Source organism: Arachis hypogaea, chromosome 4 (assembly GCF_003086295.3).
Source record: "Arachis hypogaea cultivar Tifrunner chromosome 4, arahy.Tifrunner.gnm2.J5K5, whole genome shotgun sequence".
Classification (NCBI taxonomy): domain Eukaryota; kingdom Viridiplantae; phylum Streptophyta; class Magnoliopsida; order Fabales; family Fabaceae; genus Arachis; species Arachis hypogaea.
Window position 1 is genome coordinate 85,532,403 of NC_092039.1, and position 14,076 is coordinate 85,546,478.

General features: G+C 35.9%; 1 protein-coding gene and 1 non-coding gene across 2 annotated transcripts; both read left to right on the top strand.

Moving 5' to 3' along the window:
• Positions 1-1,592: 1,592 nt before the first annotated feature.
• LOC112794992 (protein PSK SIMULATOR 1-like) lies at positions 1,593-3,065 on the top strand. The gene has a single exon (XM_025836951.1). The coding sequence runs from the start codon at positions 1,593-1,595 to the stop codon at positions 3,063-3,065; it is 1,473 nt and encodes a 490-aa protein (XP_025692736.1).
• Positions 3,066-12,020: 8,955 nt separating this feature from the next.
• On the top strand, positions 12,021-12,124 carry LOC112798413 (small nucleolar RNA R71). The gene has a single exon (XR_003200025.1). It is a non-coding gene; the product is annotated as a small nucleolar RNA R71 (small nucleolar RNA).
• The last annotated feature ends 1,952 nt before the right edge of the window (positions 12,125-14,076 follow it).

The window sequence follows — 14,076 nt, forward strand, 5'->3', positions numbered from 1 at the left end:
TTAAATAACATAATTTTATATTATTCTTTTTATTTTCTGTCAATATTTTACCTATTAAATAGCATATAAACGAATGATGATTACTCTAGTTATGCATAAAAAACTAAGACATATTTTAAAATCTTTGCGTATAATATACAAAAATTACTAATAACTTTTTTAAAAAAATTATCAAACCAACTCATAGTTCTTTAAGTTGACAATTTTGGCAAATAAATTTTTCTTATCCAATAGTTTTATACGAGAGTTTTGGTTATAGAATAACCAACAAAAATACTATAGAAAACTATTTTTTTTTACTATTCTAATAGTTTCGGTAATCTATCGATCTTTTTTCACATATTCAAATTATCTAAAACGAGATTCTATCTTCTTTTTTATAATAAACATTACTCCAACTTTCTCTTTTATATCTTCATTTCTTATTTTGTTAATACATGTGTGACCGCTCAATATTTCAATATTTTCATCGCAACCATAATTAATTTATGTTCATATTTAGTTTTTAAAGCCGACATTCTATTCTAAATAACATAGTTGGTCTAATTGCAATACAATAATTTTTTTAGCAGTATTAGAGGGACAGCAAATTTTGTGATTTGTAGCTATTAATTAACTATTATTGATATTTTTAATGGTGTGAAATTTTATCCAATAGTGTGGGATTACTCACTTTTCTTTTGCTAGTTAAGTGTTGGCCAAATTTTAATAAAAATACTGGCGCCTAAAATTTTTCATTTTTTTTTTAATGTTAAAGATATTTTTTATTGCATATCAAATCAAACACACTCGTCCACTTTGAGCAACTGTTTGTATCGAAAAGTGTTTAAATAATATTGCATTTAGTAAAAGGTTACTTGTAACTAAAAAACATATTTATACTATACAAAGGATAGATAAAGCTCTGTTCTCTGAACCGGGCTCATCAAAGTTAAATAAAAAATGCAGTTAGATTGAAAACGACGGATCGGATAAACTTTTAATAAACACATTAAACTTATTCATTTTGTAGAAACTAGAAAGCAACGGTGTCCTATGGGCTATGACATATAATTAGCATTAGGTTATTTTTATAGCTACAAGTAACTAGATTTAAACCTTGGATAATGCAATAATAGTTCAACAACACATGGCACCTCACCAAAATTTAAACTTATGTTTGGCCACATGAAAAAATTGCATCATTCCTCGTTGCCAGTAACAATTATATGACCATAATAGGTGTTTCTAACTTAATATGAATAATACCGCACTGTATACACGTGTGACGTGTTCTCTTCAAAAGTATTCACAACATTCCCCGCGGTTTATCCTCTTTATTGCTACATTCTCCGCCATCCTTAATTTAATTACATGCATGCCCCCAACAACATGCATTAACCCTTTGATTTTTAGTTTCTTTTTTTTTTTTTTGAAACCCAAGCCATCCCAAACCCTAAAATTAAAGAAAGAAAAACAAGAAAGCCATGAGTGAACAATATTGAAAAATATTGATTAAAATTTGTTGGTTTCTTTCTAAACAAATGCGGAAAGGATATATGTAGAAGGAGCTTCGACGCAAAGCACACATGGTCGTCATCCAAACTGCCACCATGTCTACGTGTCAAGGGGCGAACCTCTGCTTCCTCTTCTTCCGTGAAGAGGAGCCACCGCCATCCGACACCCTCGGCGTACTCGCCTTCGACACAGCCAAGACCATGTGTCGCCTCGTCTCCCTCTACAAATCCCTTTCCGACGTGGAAATCCTTAAACTCCGTCGCCACGTCATCAGGTCCAAAGGGGTAACCTACCTGAACTCACAACAAGAATGTTTCCTCCTCAACCTCGCCTGCGCTGAGCGCCTTGAGGATCTAGACCATGCCGCAGCCACCATGTCCCGTCTCTGTACGAACTGCACCGACACGGGGCACAAGAGCTTCGAAGTGGTCTACGCAAACATGAAGAGCTCTGGCGCTGGCTTGGATGCAAGGAAATTAGAATACGGAACCAAGAATGTTGAAAAGGTGATTGAGAAAATGGAGAGGCTTGTTTCCACCACAAGAAACCTCTACACGGCTATGGAATCTTTGTCGGAAATGGAATTGTCCGAGAAAAAGATACAACGGTGGAGATCCTTAAGGTCCAACCATGGCCTCACGGTGAAAGTAGAATGCTTTGATGACAGGATCGAGTACCATAGGAGGCAAGTGCAACATTACAAGCAAGTTTCCCTTTGGAACCAAACATATGACAAGGTTGTTGGCCTCATGTCTTGCATCATCTGCATCGTTTACGCAAGAATTTGTTGCGTGTTTCGGTCTTTGATCATAGCTGGCGGTAGAAATAGAAGGAATCTGGAGAATTATTATTGCCTCCTTATTCATCGTGAGTTATACATGTCAAATGTTAACATATACAATAATATGGACGAACGTTTCAAGAGGAGGAGGAAGCAACAGAAGAATAATCCTTGCCTCGCGTTCAAGAAAATAAGTGCCATCAAATTCCCTAATCGCCATGTTCCGTCGCGTGCTGCTACAACGAACGGTGGTGGTGGTGGAGGAGGAGGAAATGGTAAGAATAATAAGACTATTTTAGCAAAAAATAATAAAGTCTTGAGGCTTGCACCTCCGACCACAGTCGGAGGCTCAGGGCTTTCGCAGCGGTATGCGAACATCATATTGTTCATGGATCGTTGTATGCATGCCCCGGTGGCAATCGGGGAGGAAGCACGCGTTGCACTCTATGAGATGTTGCCAGAAAGGCTGAAGATGAAGTTGAAGGTGAAGTTAAGGAAGCAACGGATGGAATGGGAGAATTGTGAGAAAGGGACGGACAGCCACCTAAAGGTGGCGGCGCAATGGCGAGACACAGTGGAGGAGGTGATGGATTGGTTGTCGCCGTTGGCAAACGACACGGTGAGGTGGCAGACAGAAAGGCACCTAGAGAAGCAGAAGTATGACATGAAGCCAACGGTGTTGTTGTTGCAAACTTTACACTACTCAGATTTGGAGAAGGTTGAAGAGGCGATTGTTGATGTGTTGGTTGGGTTGAGTTGTATATATTGGTACCAAAAAGAATGGTAGTGTATTATGGGGATGACACTATTAGGTTTTAAGAAAGTGTTAATCGTATCATGAAGATGGAAAAGGAAACAATTATATTTTCTCTTTCTATATATTTATTCATTCATTTATTTCACTTTTTGGCTTCTTTAATTTGGAGTTTCTTGGGATTTATTTCATTTGGGTTTATTATTTATTTATTTTTATCACTTCTATTCATTTCTTGAAGATGATGAAAAGTGTAATGAGAACATTTGACTAACGTGATATATGTATGTATATGTAGAATTCTGTGTACAGTTTATATATTGCAAAAAGGAAAGGAAATATTTATAAGGAATTATGAAGGGCAAATAATGAAGCATTATTAATAACTCTAACACTACTTAGATGAAATTAATGAATTTTAGATATTGTGTTAAGCAGTCTTGCAGTTTGCCTTCCTTATTCATGTTGGAGAATTGTAGCAGTTACTAATTGTGGGAACAATATAATATTTCACTGAAACCATTCGAATGTGTTACCCGATCCTTTTTTGTTTCAGCTTTTTCTATCATATATGCATTGACGATGTTTTATTTAAAATTTATTAAATATGTCTCTTTGTTGTTTTCCTTTTTTTAATGTTGCCTAATTTATTTTCAAGCTGTTCATGTGACCTTGATTTCCTCATCTGTAAAGATGTAATTGAACAATATATCCGAGCCAACTAAAATGTAATTGAGTTGGTTTAGATTGGGTTCAATATTTTTCTTTTAGTTTAGATTCATAAATACCCAATCTGATGATAAAAACTGAGTTAGATTGATAGGAATAATTTGGTATCTAATTTGAAATAAAAATAATAAATATTTTTTTTTACTTATATATCATAAATAAATTATCTAATTATATATAGGTGTGATTTGTGGTAGACACAAATTTACTGTGACTATGATGGCAATGCTACTTGCTATAAATAGTTCTTTACACATAGACAAAAAGGTCTTTTTTTTCCTTTAATTTGAATTATATGTTGTTAATCACGGTAAGAACACTAAGCAGGGACAATAAACATTTGGTGGTTGATAAGTTATCAAATGATGCAAATCTATATATCTATTAAAATGGAAATCTTGAGTAGTTTAATCATTCAGGCTATTCAAATGTCAAAATTTTAGATCATTTATTACTGTTTATATCATGCATGCATGTATGCATGTTAATACTATTAATAATTTTTAAGGATGGCCGTCACACCTAATCTGTAAGCCTATTATTTTTTCTACATACTCCTTTTTGGAGGAATGGTGGCCATCACACTTAATCTGTAAACTTATTGTTTGTCCTATATACTCTTCTTTGGAGGGAAATTGCGGAGGAATTTCAAATAAAATTTCATGTAATTACAATTTGAATTTCAAATACACCCGCCTACATTTAGATGTTGTTTATATATATATATACTCTTCTTTGTTGTTTATAAGTATATATAACATGTATCAGCATGTGAAAATATATAATTTAACATGGATGAAAAGTGTCACTTTCTTGAAGAAATCTCCACAAAGAGAGCAGATTGGATCATTCAGGTTTATGTTGTAAGGATGTGGTATAGTTCTCCACGACCAAATAGTAGTGAAGCTGGTGTTTTAGAAATTGCATTGCATGACTCGAAGATGTGTTTAAACCATATTAACTTCTATATTATTATCTAAAATTTGTTCAGACTATCATATAACATTATTGTTACTTTATTGTTACCAGGACAGCAAGATACACTACACGATTCTAAAATCAGTGGTACGACTATTCTGGTCCATTCTGTTGGAGGGACAGCTATATAGTATTTCTTCCTTTATAGTCCAAAAGAACAATATGTGGATGAAGTGCAGCTCGCTTTAGTATAGGATCACCTTATTACAAAGGAGCATGGTTGTTCATATCCCTCAACCGCTCTTTTCATTTCAGTCATTTACGTTTAGGAGTATTACATCTATCCTACAAGAAGAAAGGCTTGATCATAAATTTTTTATTTTGGTAATGGTTTAGTCCAAACTCTATTTTAATGTTATTTTTTTATGATTTATCCATTGACATAGAACATATTTTTGTATTTTGGATGTGCTAGTAGAGGTTATAGGGAAGGAGGTAGAACCCAAAAGATTTGGTTACCAAGCAAAGGTAGGAGAGAAAGCGGTTAGGGTTGTTATTAGAGGACTTTAAGTAAGTGTTGTGTATTTAAATTCTTATGACAATCAGGTTGATGTACAATTATTTTAATTGTTATGAAACACGCTAACAACTTACAATATATCAAGAAGAATTCTATTAGTTGTACCCTATTTAGTTCATTGGTGGACTTGATACAACCCTATTTAAATGGTGATAAAACTGAACCTTTCATAGTTGCATTAACTATTCAGAGCAAAGGAATGGAATGGTATGGATCTAATGCTATAAATGGTTTAAAATGTTAAATAAAGATGTTTTTTAACATAATGATCATATTTATTATTTTGGCTTAATCTTCAGGGAAGATTAGTATTTAGAGTAGTTTTGACACGTCTAACCTCCACATAAATCCCAATATTAAGGAGGCCAAACTATTTAAAAAGAGGTATATATCTGTTAATAAGTTCGTGAAAATGAAATATCATGTAAATTTACTCAATCTTCTATTATATAGTTTGGTGGACAGCACTCAAGGTGATAGTTATTTTTCATCCCAGAGGATAAGTCATTTGTCATCCAGTTCATATCGATCTGCTATCGATGAGCTCAGAAAAGGGATATGCCAAGTTGAAACAATAGACAGTGTGTTGAATGCAAGTGATATGAGCATATAAAAGAATCATATATCCTTTTGAATATGGCCATACACCATTATTTTAAGAAAATAAATTTTTTTAGGTTGGATTTAAATAAATACTATGTACGATTATTGACTTTGATGTTGGGAGGAATGATTCGTTCTTCATAGCTTGCAAGTATTGTCAAAAAAAATACAAAAAGATAGAAGAGATGTTTGAGTGTGACCGTTGCCACAAAAAAAGCTGTTTAGGTAGACTTGCGGTATAAGCTTCAATCTTATGTTAGTTTCTGATGCAACTGAAAGTATGTGTGCAGTGTTGTGGGATACAAAAGCAAGCCAAATTGTAGGTGGTGTGCGTAAATTGTGATCATCAACAATGGCGCCAATAGAATTGGAGCTCTCAAATGTAAATCACACTTTGTCACAACTACGCACAACTAACCAACAAGTGCACTGGGTCTTCCAAGTAATACCTTACGTGAGTAAGGGTCGATCCCACGGAGATTGTTGGTATGAAGCACGCTATGGTCATCTTGTAAATCTCAGTCAGGCGGATTCAAATGGTTATAATGGTTTTTGAATATAAAGATAAATAAATCATAAAGTAAAGATAGAGATACTTATGTAAATCATTGGTGGGAATTTCAGACAAGTGTATGGAGATGTTGTGTTTCTTCTGAATCTCTACTTTCCTACTACTTTCATCCAATCATTCTTACTCCTTTCCATGGCAAGCTGTATGTAGGGCGTCACCATTGTCAATGGCTACTTCCCATCCTCTCAGTGAAAATGGTCCAAATGCTCTGTCACAGCACGGCTGATGAGCGGATATTTTATACGCTTTTTGGGGGTAATTTCATGTAGATTTTAGCATGTTTTAGTTAGTTTTTAGGAAAATATTATTAGTTTTTAGGCAAAAATCATATTTCTGGACTTTACTATGAGCTTGTGTGTTTTTCTGTGATTTCAGGTATTTTCTGGCTGAAATTGAGGGAGCTGAGCAAAAATCTGACTTAGGCTGAAAAAGGACTGCTGATGCTGTTGGATCCTGACCTCCCTGCACTCGAAATGGATTTTCTGGAGCTACAAGAGTCCAATTGGCGCGCTCTCAACGGCGTTGGAAAGTAGACATCCAGGGCTTTCCAGCAATATGTAATAGTCCATACTTTGCACAACGATAGACGACGTAACTTGGCGTTGAACGCCAAGTTCATGCTGCTGTCTGGAGTTAAACGCCAGAAAAACGTCATGATCCGGAGTTGAACGCCCAAAACATGTCATAACCTGAAGTTTAACGCCAAGAAAGGCCTCTACTCGTGGATAGCTTTAGTCTCAGCCCCAGCACACACCAAGTGAGCCCCAGAAGTGGATTTCTGCATCAATTATCTCAGTTTATTCATTTTCTGTAAACCTAAGTTACTAGTTTACTATTTAAACAACTTTTAGAAACTTGTCTTGTACCTTATGACATTTTCAGATCTGAATTACATACTTTTGACGGCATGAGTCTCTAAACTCCATTGTTGGGGGTGAGGAGCTCTGCAGCGTCTCGATGATTTAATACAATTCCTTTGTTTTCCATTCAAACACGCTTGTTCTCATCTAAGATGTTTATTCGCGCTTAATTGTGAAGAAGGTGATGATCCGTGACACTCATCACCTTCCTCAATCCATGAACGTGTGCCTGACAACCACCTCCGTTCTACATCAGACTGAATGAATATCTCTTAGATTCCCCAACAGAATCTTCGTGGTATAAGCTAGATAGATGGCGGCATTCATGAGAATCCGGAAAGTCTAAACCTTGTCTGTGGTATTCCGAGTAGGATTCCGGGATTGAATGACTGTGACGTGCTTCAAACTCCTGAGGGCTGGGCGTTAGTGACAGACGCAAAAGAATCAATGGATTCTATTCCAACCTGATTGAGAATCGACAGATGATTAGCCGTGCTGTGACAGAGCATAGGAACGTTTTCACTGAGAGGATGGGAAGTAGCCACTGACAACGGTGACACCCTACATAGAGCTTGCCATGGAAGGAGCTTTGCGTGTGTTGAAGGATTTCAAGGAAGAGTTGAAGTTCAAAGGACAAAGCATCTCCAAAACTCCAACATATTCCCCAGTACTGCACAACAAGTAACGCTAGTATTCTTTATTATTTCAACTTACAATTTTAAATAGTTTGGCTTTTTACAACTAAATCTAAATAACTTTATTGGCATCCTGACTAAGATTAATAAAATAAGTATTGATTGCTTCAAACCAATAATCTCCGTGGGATCGACCCTTACTCACGTAAGGTATTACTTGGACGACCCAGTGCACTTGCTGGTTAGTTGTGCGAATCACAAATTCGTGCACCAACGGCTAATCATCTGTCGGTTCTCGATCATGTCGGAATAGAATCCAGTTATTCTTTTGCGTCTGCCACTACGCCCAACAATCGCGAGTTTGAAGCTCATCACAATCATTCAATCCCTGAATCCTACTCAGAATACCACAGACAAGGTTTAGACTTTCCGGATTCTCAAGAATGCTGCCAATGGATTCTAGCTTATACCACGAAGATTATGATTAAGGAATCCAAGAGATACACGCTCGTTCTAAGGTAGAACGGAAGTAGTTGTCAGTCACGCGTTCATAGGTGAGAATGATGATGAGTATCACGGATCATCACATTCATCATGTTGAAGCGCAGCGAATATCTTAGAACAAGAATAAGCTGAATTGAATAGAAAATAGTAGTAATTGCATTAATACTCGAGAATTAATTGAATAGAGTATCACGGATCGCCACTTTTTTTCCGCAAGCTTTGTTCTTCACTGTTTTTTCTTGCTTCAAGAATCAATTTTTTGGATTTTTCAGATCATCAATATCATTTCTCTTTTTCATCATTCTTTCAAGAGCCATTAATTTTAACATTCATAAACAACAAGATCAAAAATATGCACTGTTCAAGCATTCATTCAGAAAATAAAAAGTATTGTCACCATATCAATATAATTAAACTAATTTCAAGGATAATTTCAAAACTCATGTACTTCTTATTCTTTTGTATTAAAAACATTTTTCATTTAAGAAAGGTGAAGGATTCATGGAATTATTCATAGCCTTAAGACATAGACACTAGACACTAATGATCATGTAGTAAAGACTCAAAACATATACAAACATAAAGCATAGAGTCAAAAAATAGAGAGATAAGAACAAGGAAGTTAAGGAATGAATCCACCTTAGTGATGGTGGTGCCTTCTCCTTGAAAGATCAATGGTGTTCTTGAGCTCCTCTATATCTCTTCCTTGCCTTTGTTTCTTGATCCCTAGTGATTTTGGTGCTCATATCCTTAGTTGCTCCCAATAATTGTGTGGAGAAAAATGTATCTCCTGAGGTATCTCAGAGATTTCTTGATGAGGGAATTCCTCATGCTCTTGTTGAGGTCCATGAGTGGGCTCTCTTGATGTATAGTCAAATGCTCTACTACTGAGCTATGGACCCTTGAGATGAATCTCTCCATCTCCCATGACTCGGAGGTGGAAGCTTTTATCTTCCCTTTCCTCTTTCTAGAGGTTTCTCAGGCCTTAGGTGCCATCAATGGTTATAGAAAAACAAAAAAGCTATGCTTTTACCACACCAAACTTAGAATGTTTCTCGCCCTCGAGCAAAAGAAAGAATAGAAGAAGAAGAAGAAGATATGGAGGAGAGGGAGAGAGATGTGTATTCGGCCAAGGGGGAGAAGAGAGGGTTGTATGGTTCGGTCATATAGGTTGGGTTTGGGTGGGAAAGCGTGGATGGATGTGATTGGTGAAGGGGTAATGGGGAAGAGAGATTGAGGTGATTGGTGAAGGGTATAGTGTTATTAGATTGTGTGAAGAAGAGAGGAGTGGGGTAGGTAGGGATCCTGTGGAGTTTACAGATCCTGAGGTGATCCTGTGGGGTCCACAGATCTTGAGGTGTCAAGGATTTCTCATCCCTGCACCCTTTAGGCGTGTAAAACGCCCTCTGAATGCAATCCTGGCGTTTAACGCCAGACTGTAGCATGTTTCTGGCATTAAACGCCACTTCTATGCTTGTTTTGGGCGTTCAACGACAATCTGCAGCATGTTTCTGGCGTTGAACGCCACTTTCATGCTTGTTCCTAGCGTTTAACGCCAGCTCTCCTCAGGATGTGATCCTGGTGTTTAAATGCCAGACTGCTGCTTATTTCTGGCATTCAACGCCAGCTTCATGCTCTGTTCTGGCGTTAAACGTCAGCCAGATGCTCCTTACTGGCGTTTAAACGCCAGTAAGCTCTTCCTCTAGGGTGTGTTGTTTCCTCTGCTATTTTTGATTCCGTTTTTAATTTTTGCAATTGTTTTGTGACTCCACATGATCATAAACCTAATAAAACATAAAAGAACAATAGAAATATAGATAAATAAAAATTGGGTTGCCTCCCAATAAGCACTTCTTTAATGTCAATAGCTTGACTGTGAGCTCTCATGGAGCTTCACAAATTATCAGAGCATTATTGGGACCTCCTAACACCAAACTTAGAGTTTGAATGTGGGGGTTCAACAACAAACCTAGAGTTTGGTTGTGGCCTCCCAACACCAAACTTAGAGTTTGACTGTGGGGGCTTTGTTTGACTCTGTATTGAGAGAAGCTTTTCATACTTCCTCTCCATGGTTGCAGAGGAAGATCCTTGAGCTTTAAACACAAGGTAGTCCCCATTCAATTGAAGGACTAGCTCTCCTCTATCAACATCAATCACAGCTCCTGCTGTGGCTATGAAAGGTCTTCCAAGAATGATAGATTCATTCTCATCCTTCCCAGTTTCTTAGATTATGAAATCAACAGGGATGTAAAGGCCTTTAACCTTCACTTACATGTCCTCTACCAATCCATAAGCATGTTTTATTGACTTGTCTGCCATCTCTAATGAGATTCTTGCAGCTTGTACCTCAAAGATCCCCAGTTTCTCCATTACAGAGAGTGGCATAAGATTTATACCTGACCCCAGGTCACACAGAGCCTTCTCAAAGGTCATGGTGCCTATGGTATAGGATATTAAGAATTTACCAGGATCTGGTTTTTTTGAAGTAGAGTTTGCTGAACCCATGTTTCTAGTTCACTAATGAGCAAGGGAGGATCACCTTCCCAAGTCTCATTACCAAACAAATTGGCATTCAGCTTCATGATGGCTCCTGGATATTGAGCAACTTGCTCTTCAGTTACATCTTCATCCTCTTCAGAGGAAGAATAGTTTTCAGAGCTCATGAATGGTAAAAAGAGGTTCAATAGAATCTCTATGGTCTCTAGGTGAGCCTCAGATTCCTTAGGTTCCTCAGTTTGGAACTCCTTTTTGTTCAGAGGACATCCCAGGAGGTCTTCCTCACTGGGATTCACATCCTTCTCCTCCTCTTTGGATTCGGCCATTGTGATTATCTCAATGGCCTTGCACTCTCTTTTTGGATTCTCTTTTGTATTGCTTGGGAGAGTACTAGGAGGGGTTTCAGTGATTTTCTTACTCAGCTGGCCCACTTATGCCTCCAAATTTCTAATGGAGGACTTTGTTTCACTCATGAAACTTAAAGTGGCCTTAGATAGATTAGAGACTATGTTTGCTAAGCTAGAGGGGCTCTGCTCAGAATTCTCTTTCTGTTGCTGAGAAGATGATGGAAAAGGCTTGCTATTGCTAAGCTTGTTTCTTCCACCATTATTAAAGCCTTGTTGAGGCTTTTGTTGATCCTTTCATGAGAAATTTAGATGATTTCTCCATGAAGAATTACAGGTGTTCCCATAGGGTTCACCTATGTAATTCACCTCTGCCATTGTAGGGTTCTCAGGATCATAAGCTTTTTCTTCAGAAGATGCCTCTTTAGTACTGTTGGATGCATTTTTCCATCCATTCAGACTCTGAGAAATCATGTTGACTTGCTGAATCAACATTTTGTTCTGAGCCAATATGGCATTCAGAGTATCAATTTCAAGAACTCCCCTCTTCTAAGGCGTTCCATTACTCACACGATTCCTCTCAGAGGTGTACATGAATTGGTTATTAGCAACCATGTCAATGAGTTCCTGAGCTTCTGCAGGCATTTTCTTCAGGTGAATAGATCCACCTGCAGAATGGTCTAATGACATCTTAGACAATTCTGACAAACCATCATAGAATATATCCAGGATGGTCCATTCTGAAAGCATGTCAAAATGACACTTTCTGGTCAACTGCTTGTATCTTTCCCAAGCTTCATAGAAGGATTCACCATCTTTTTGCTTAAAGGTTTGAACATCCACTCTAATCTTACTCAGCTTTTGAGGAGGAAAGAACTTGGCCAAGAAGGCCGTGACCAGCTTATCCCAAGAGTTCAGGCTATCTTTAGGTTGATAGTCTAACCATACTCTAGCTCTGTCTCTTACAGCAAAAGGGAAAAGCATATGCCTGTAGACCTCGGGATTAACCCCATTGGTCTTAACAGTATTACAGATCTACAAGAATTCAGTTAAGAACTGAAAAGGATCTTCCGATGGAAGTCCATGAAATTTGCAATTCTGTTGCATTAGAGAAACTAGTTGAGGCTTCAGCTCAAAATTGTTTGCTCCAACGACATGGATTTAGATGCTTCTTCCATAAAAGTTAGAAGTAGGTGTAGTATATTCACCAAACATCCTCCTTGCATTGTTGTTGAGTTCGGCCATGTCTACTTCTTTCTCGAGATTCTCTGTAAGGTTTTCTCTGGATTGTTGTGCTTTAGCTTCTCATAGCTTTTTCTTCAGAGTCCTTTCAGATTCAGGATTTGCTTCAACAAGAATGCCCTTATCCTTGCTCCTGCTCATATGAAAAAGAAGGAAACAGAAAAGGAAGGAGAATCCTCTATGTCACAGTATAGAGATTCATTTATGTGAGTAGAAGAAGAAAAGAATAAAAGAAGGGTGAGAAAAATTCGAACATAAAGGAGAAGAGAGAGTTCGAATTTTTAGATGAAGAGAAGTGTTAGTAAATAAATAATTAAATAGAAAGAGATGAGAAGGAGAGAGTTTTCAAAAATTGTTTTTAAAAAATGGTTAGTGATTTTCGAAAATTAAGAGAAGAAATAAAATTAAAATTAAAATTTGAAACAATTTGTTAATTAAAAGAATTTTGAAAAAGAGTGAGGAATTTTCGAAAATTAGAGGGAGAAAAGTAGTTACGTGGTTTTGAAAAAGATAAGAAACAAACAAAAAGTCAATTAGTTAGTTGAAAAAAATTGAAAATCAATTTTGAAAAGATAAGAAGTTAGAAAGGATTTTGAAATTGATTTTGAAAAAGATATGATTTAAAAAAGATATTTTGAAAAGATATGATTGAAAAATATATTTTTGGAAAAGATTTGATTTTTAAAATTAAAATGGATTACTTGACTAACAAGAAACTAAAAGATATGATTCTAGAATTTAAAGATTGAACCTTTCTTGACAAAAAAGTAACAAACTTCAAATTTTTGAATCAATCACATTATTGTTAGTAAAGTTTTTGAAAATCATGGAATAAATATAAGAAAAGATTTTGAAGAATATTTTTCAAATTTTTGAAAATCATAAAAGAAAAATGAAAAAGATTTGATTTTTGAAAAAGATTTTGGAAAGATAGGATTTTTAAAAATTGAAATCTTGACTTGACTAACAAGAAACAACTTTTTTTTTAATTTTGACTAAGTCAACCTAAAGATTTTGAATTTTATGAGAGAAACAAGGAAAATATATTTTTTTATTTTTGGATTTTTAATGATGAGAGAGAAAAATACAAATATGACCCAAAACATGAAAATTTTGGATCAAAATACATGATGCATGCAAGAACACTATGAATGTCAATAATGAACATCAAGAACACTTTGAAGATCAAGATGAACATCAAGAACTTATTTTTGAAAAAATTTTCAAGAAAAGAAAAACATGCAAGACACCAAACTTAGAAATTTTTCATGTTTAGACACTATGAATGCAAAAATGCATATGAAAAACAACAAAAAACACAAAACAAGAAAATTTAAAGATCAAACAAGAAGACTTGTCAAGAACAACTTGAAGATCATGAAGAACACATGCATGAATTTTCGAAAAATGCAAAAATTTATAAAACATGAAATTGACACCAAACTTAAAAATTGACTCAAGACTCAAATAAGAAACACAATTTTTTTTTGGTTTTTATGATTTTATTATATTTTTTTGGATTTTTTTCGAAAATTACTTTTTGGAAAAACGAAGATAAAATA

Excerpts from the sequence above, each read along its gene's own strand:
- LOC112794992 (XM_025836951.1), top strand. The coding sequence starts at position 1,593 with ATGTCTACGTGTCAAGGGGCGAACCTCTGCTTCCTCTTCTTCCGTGAA.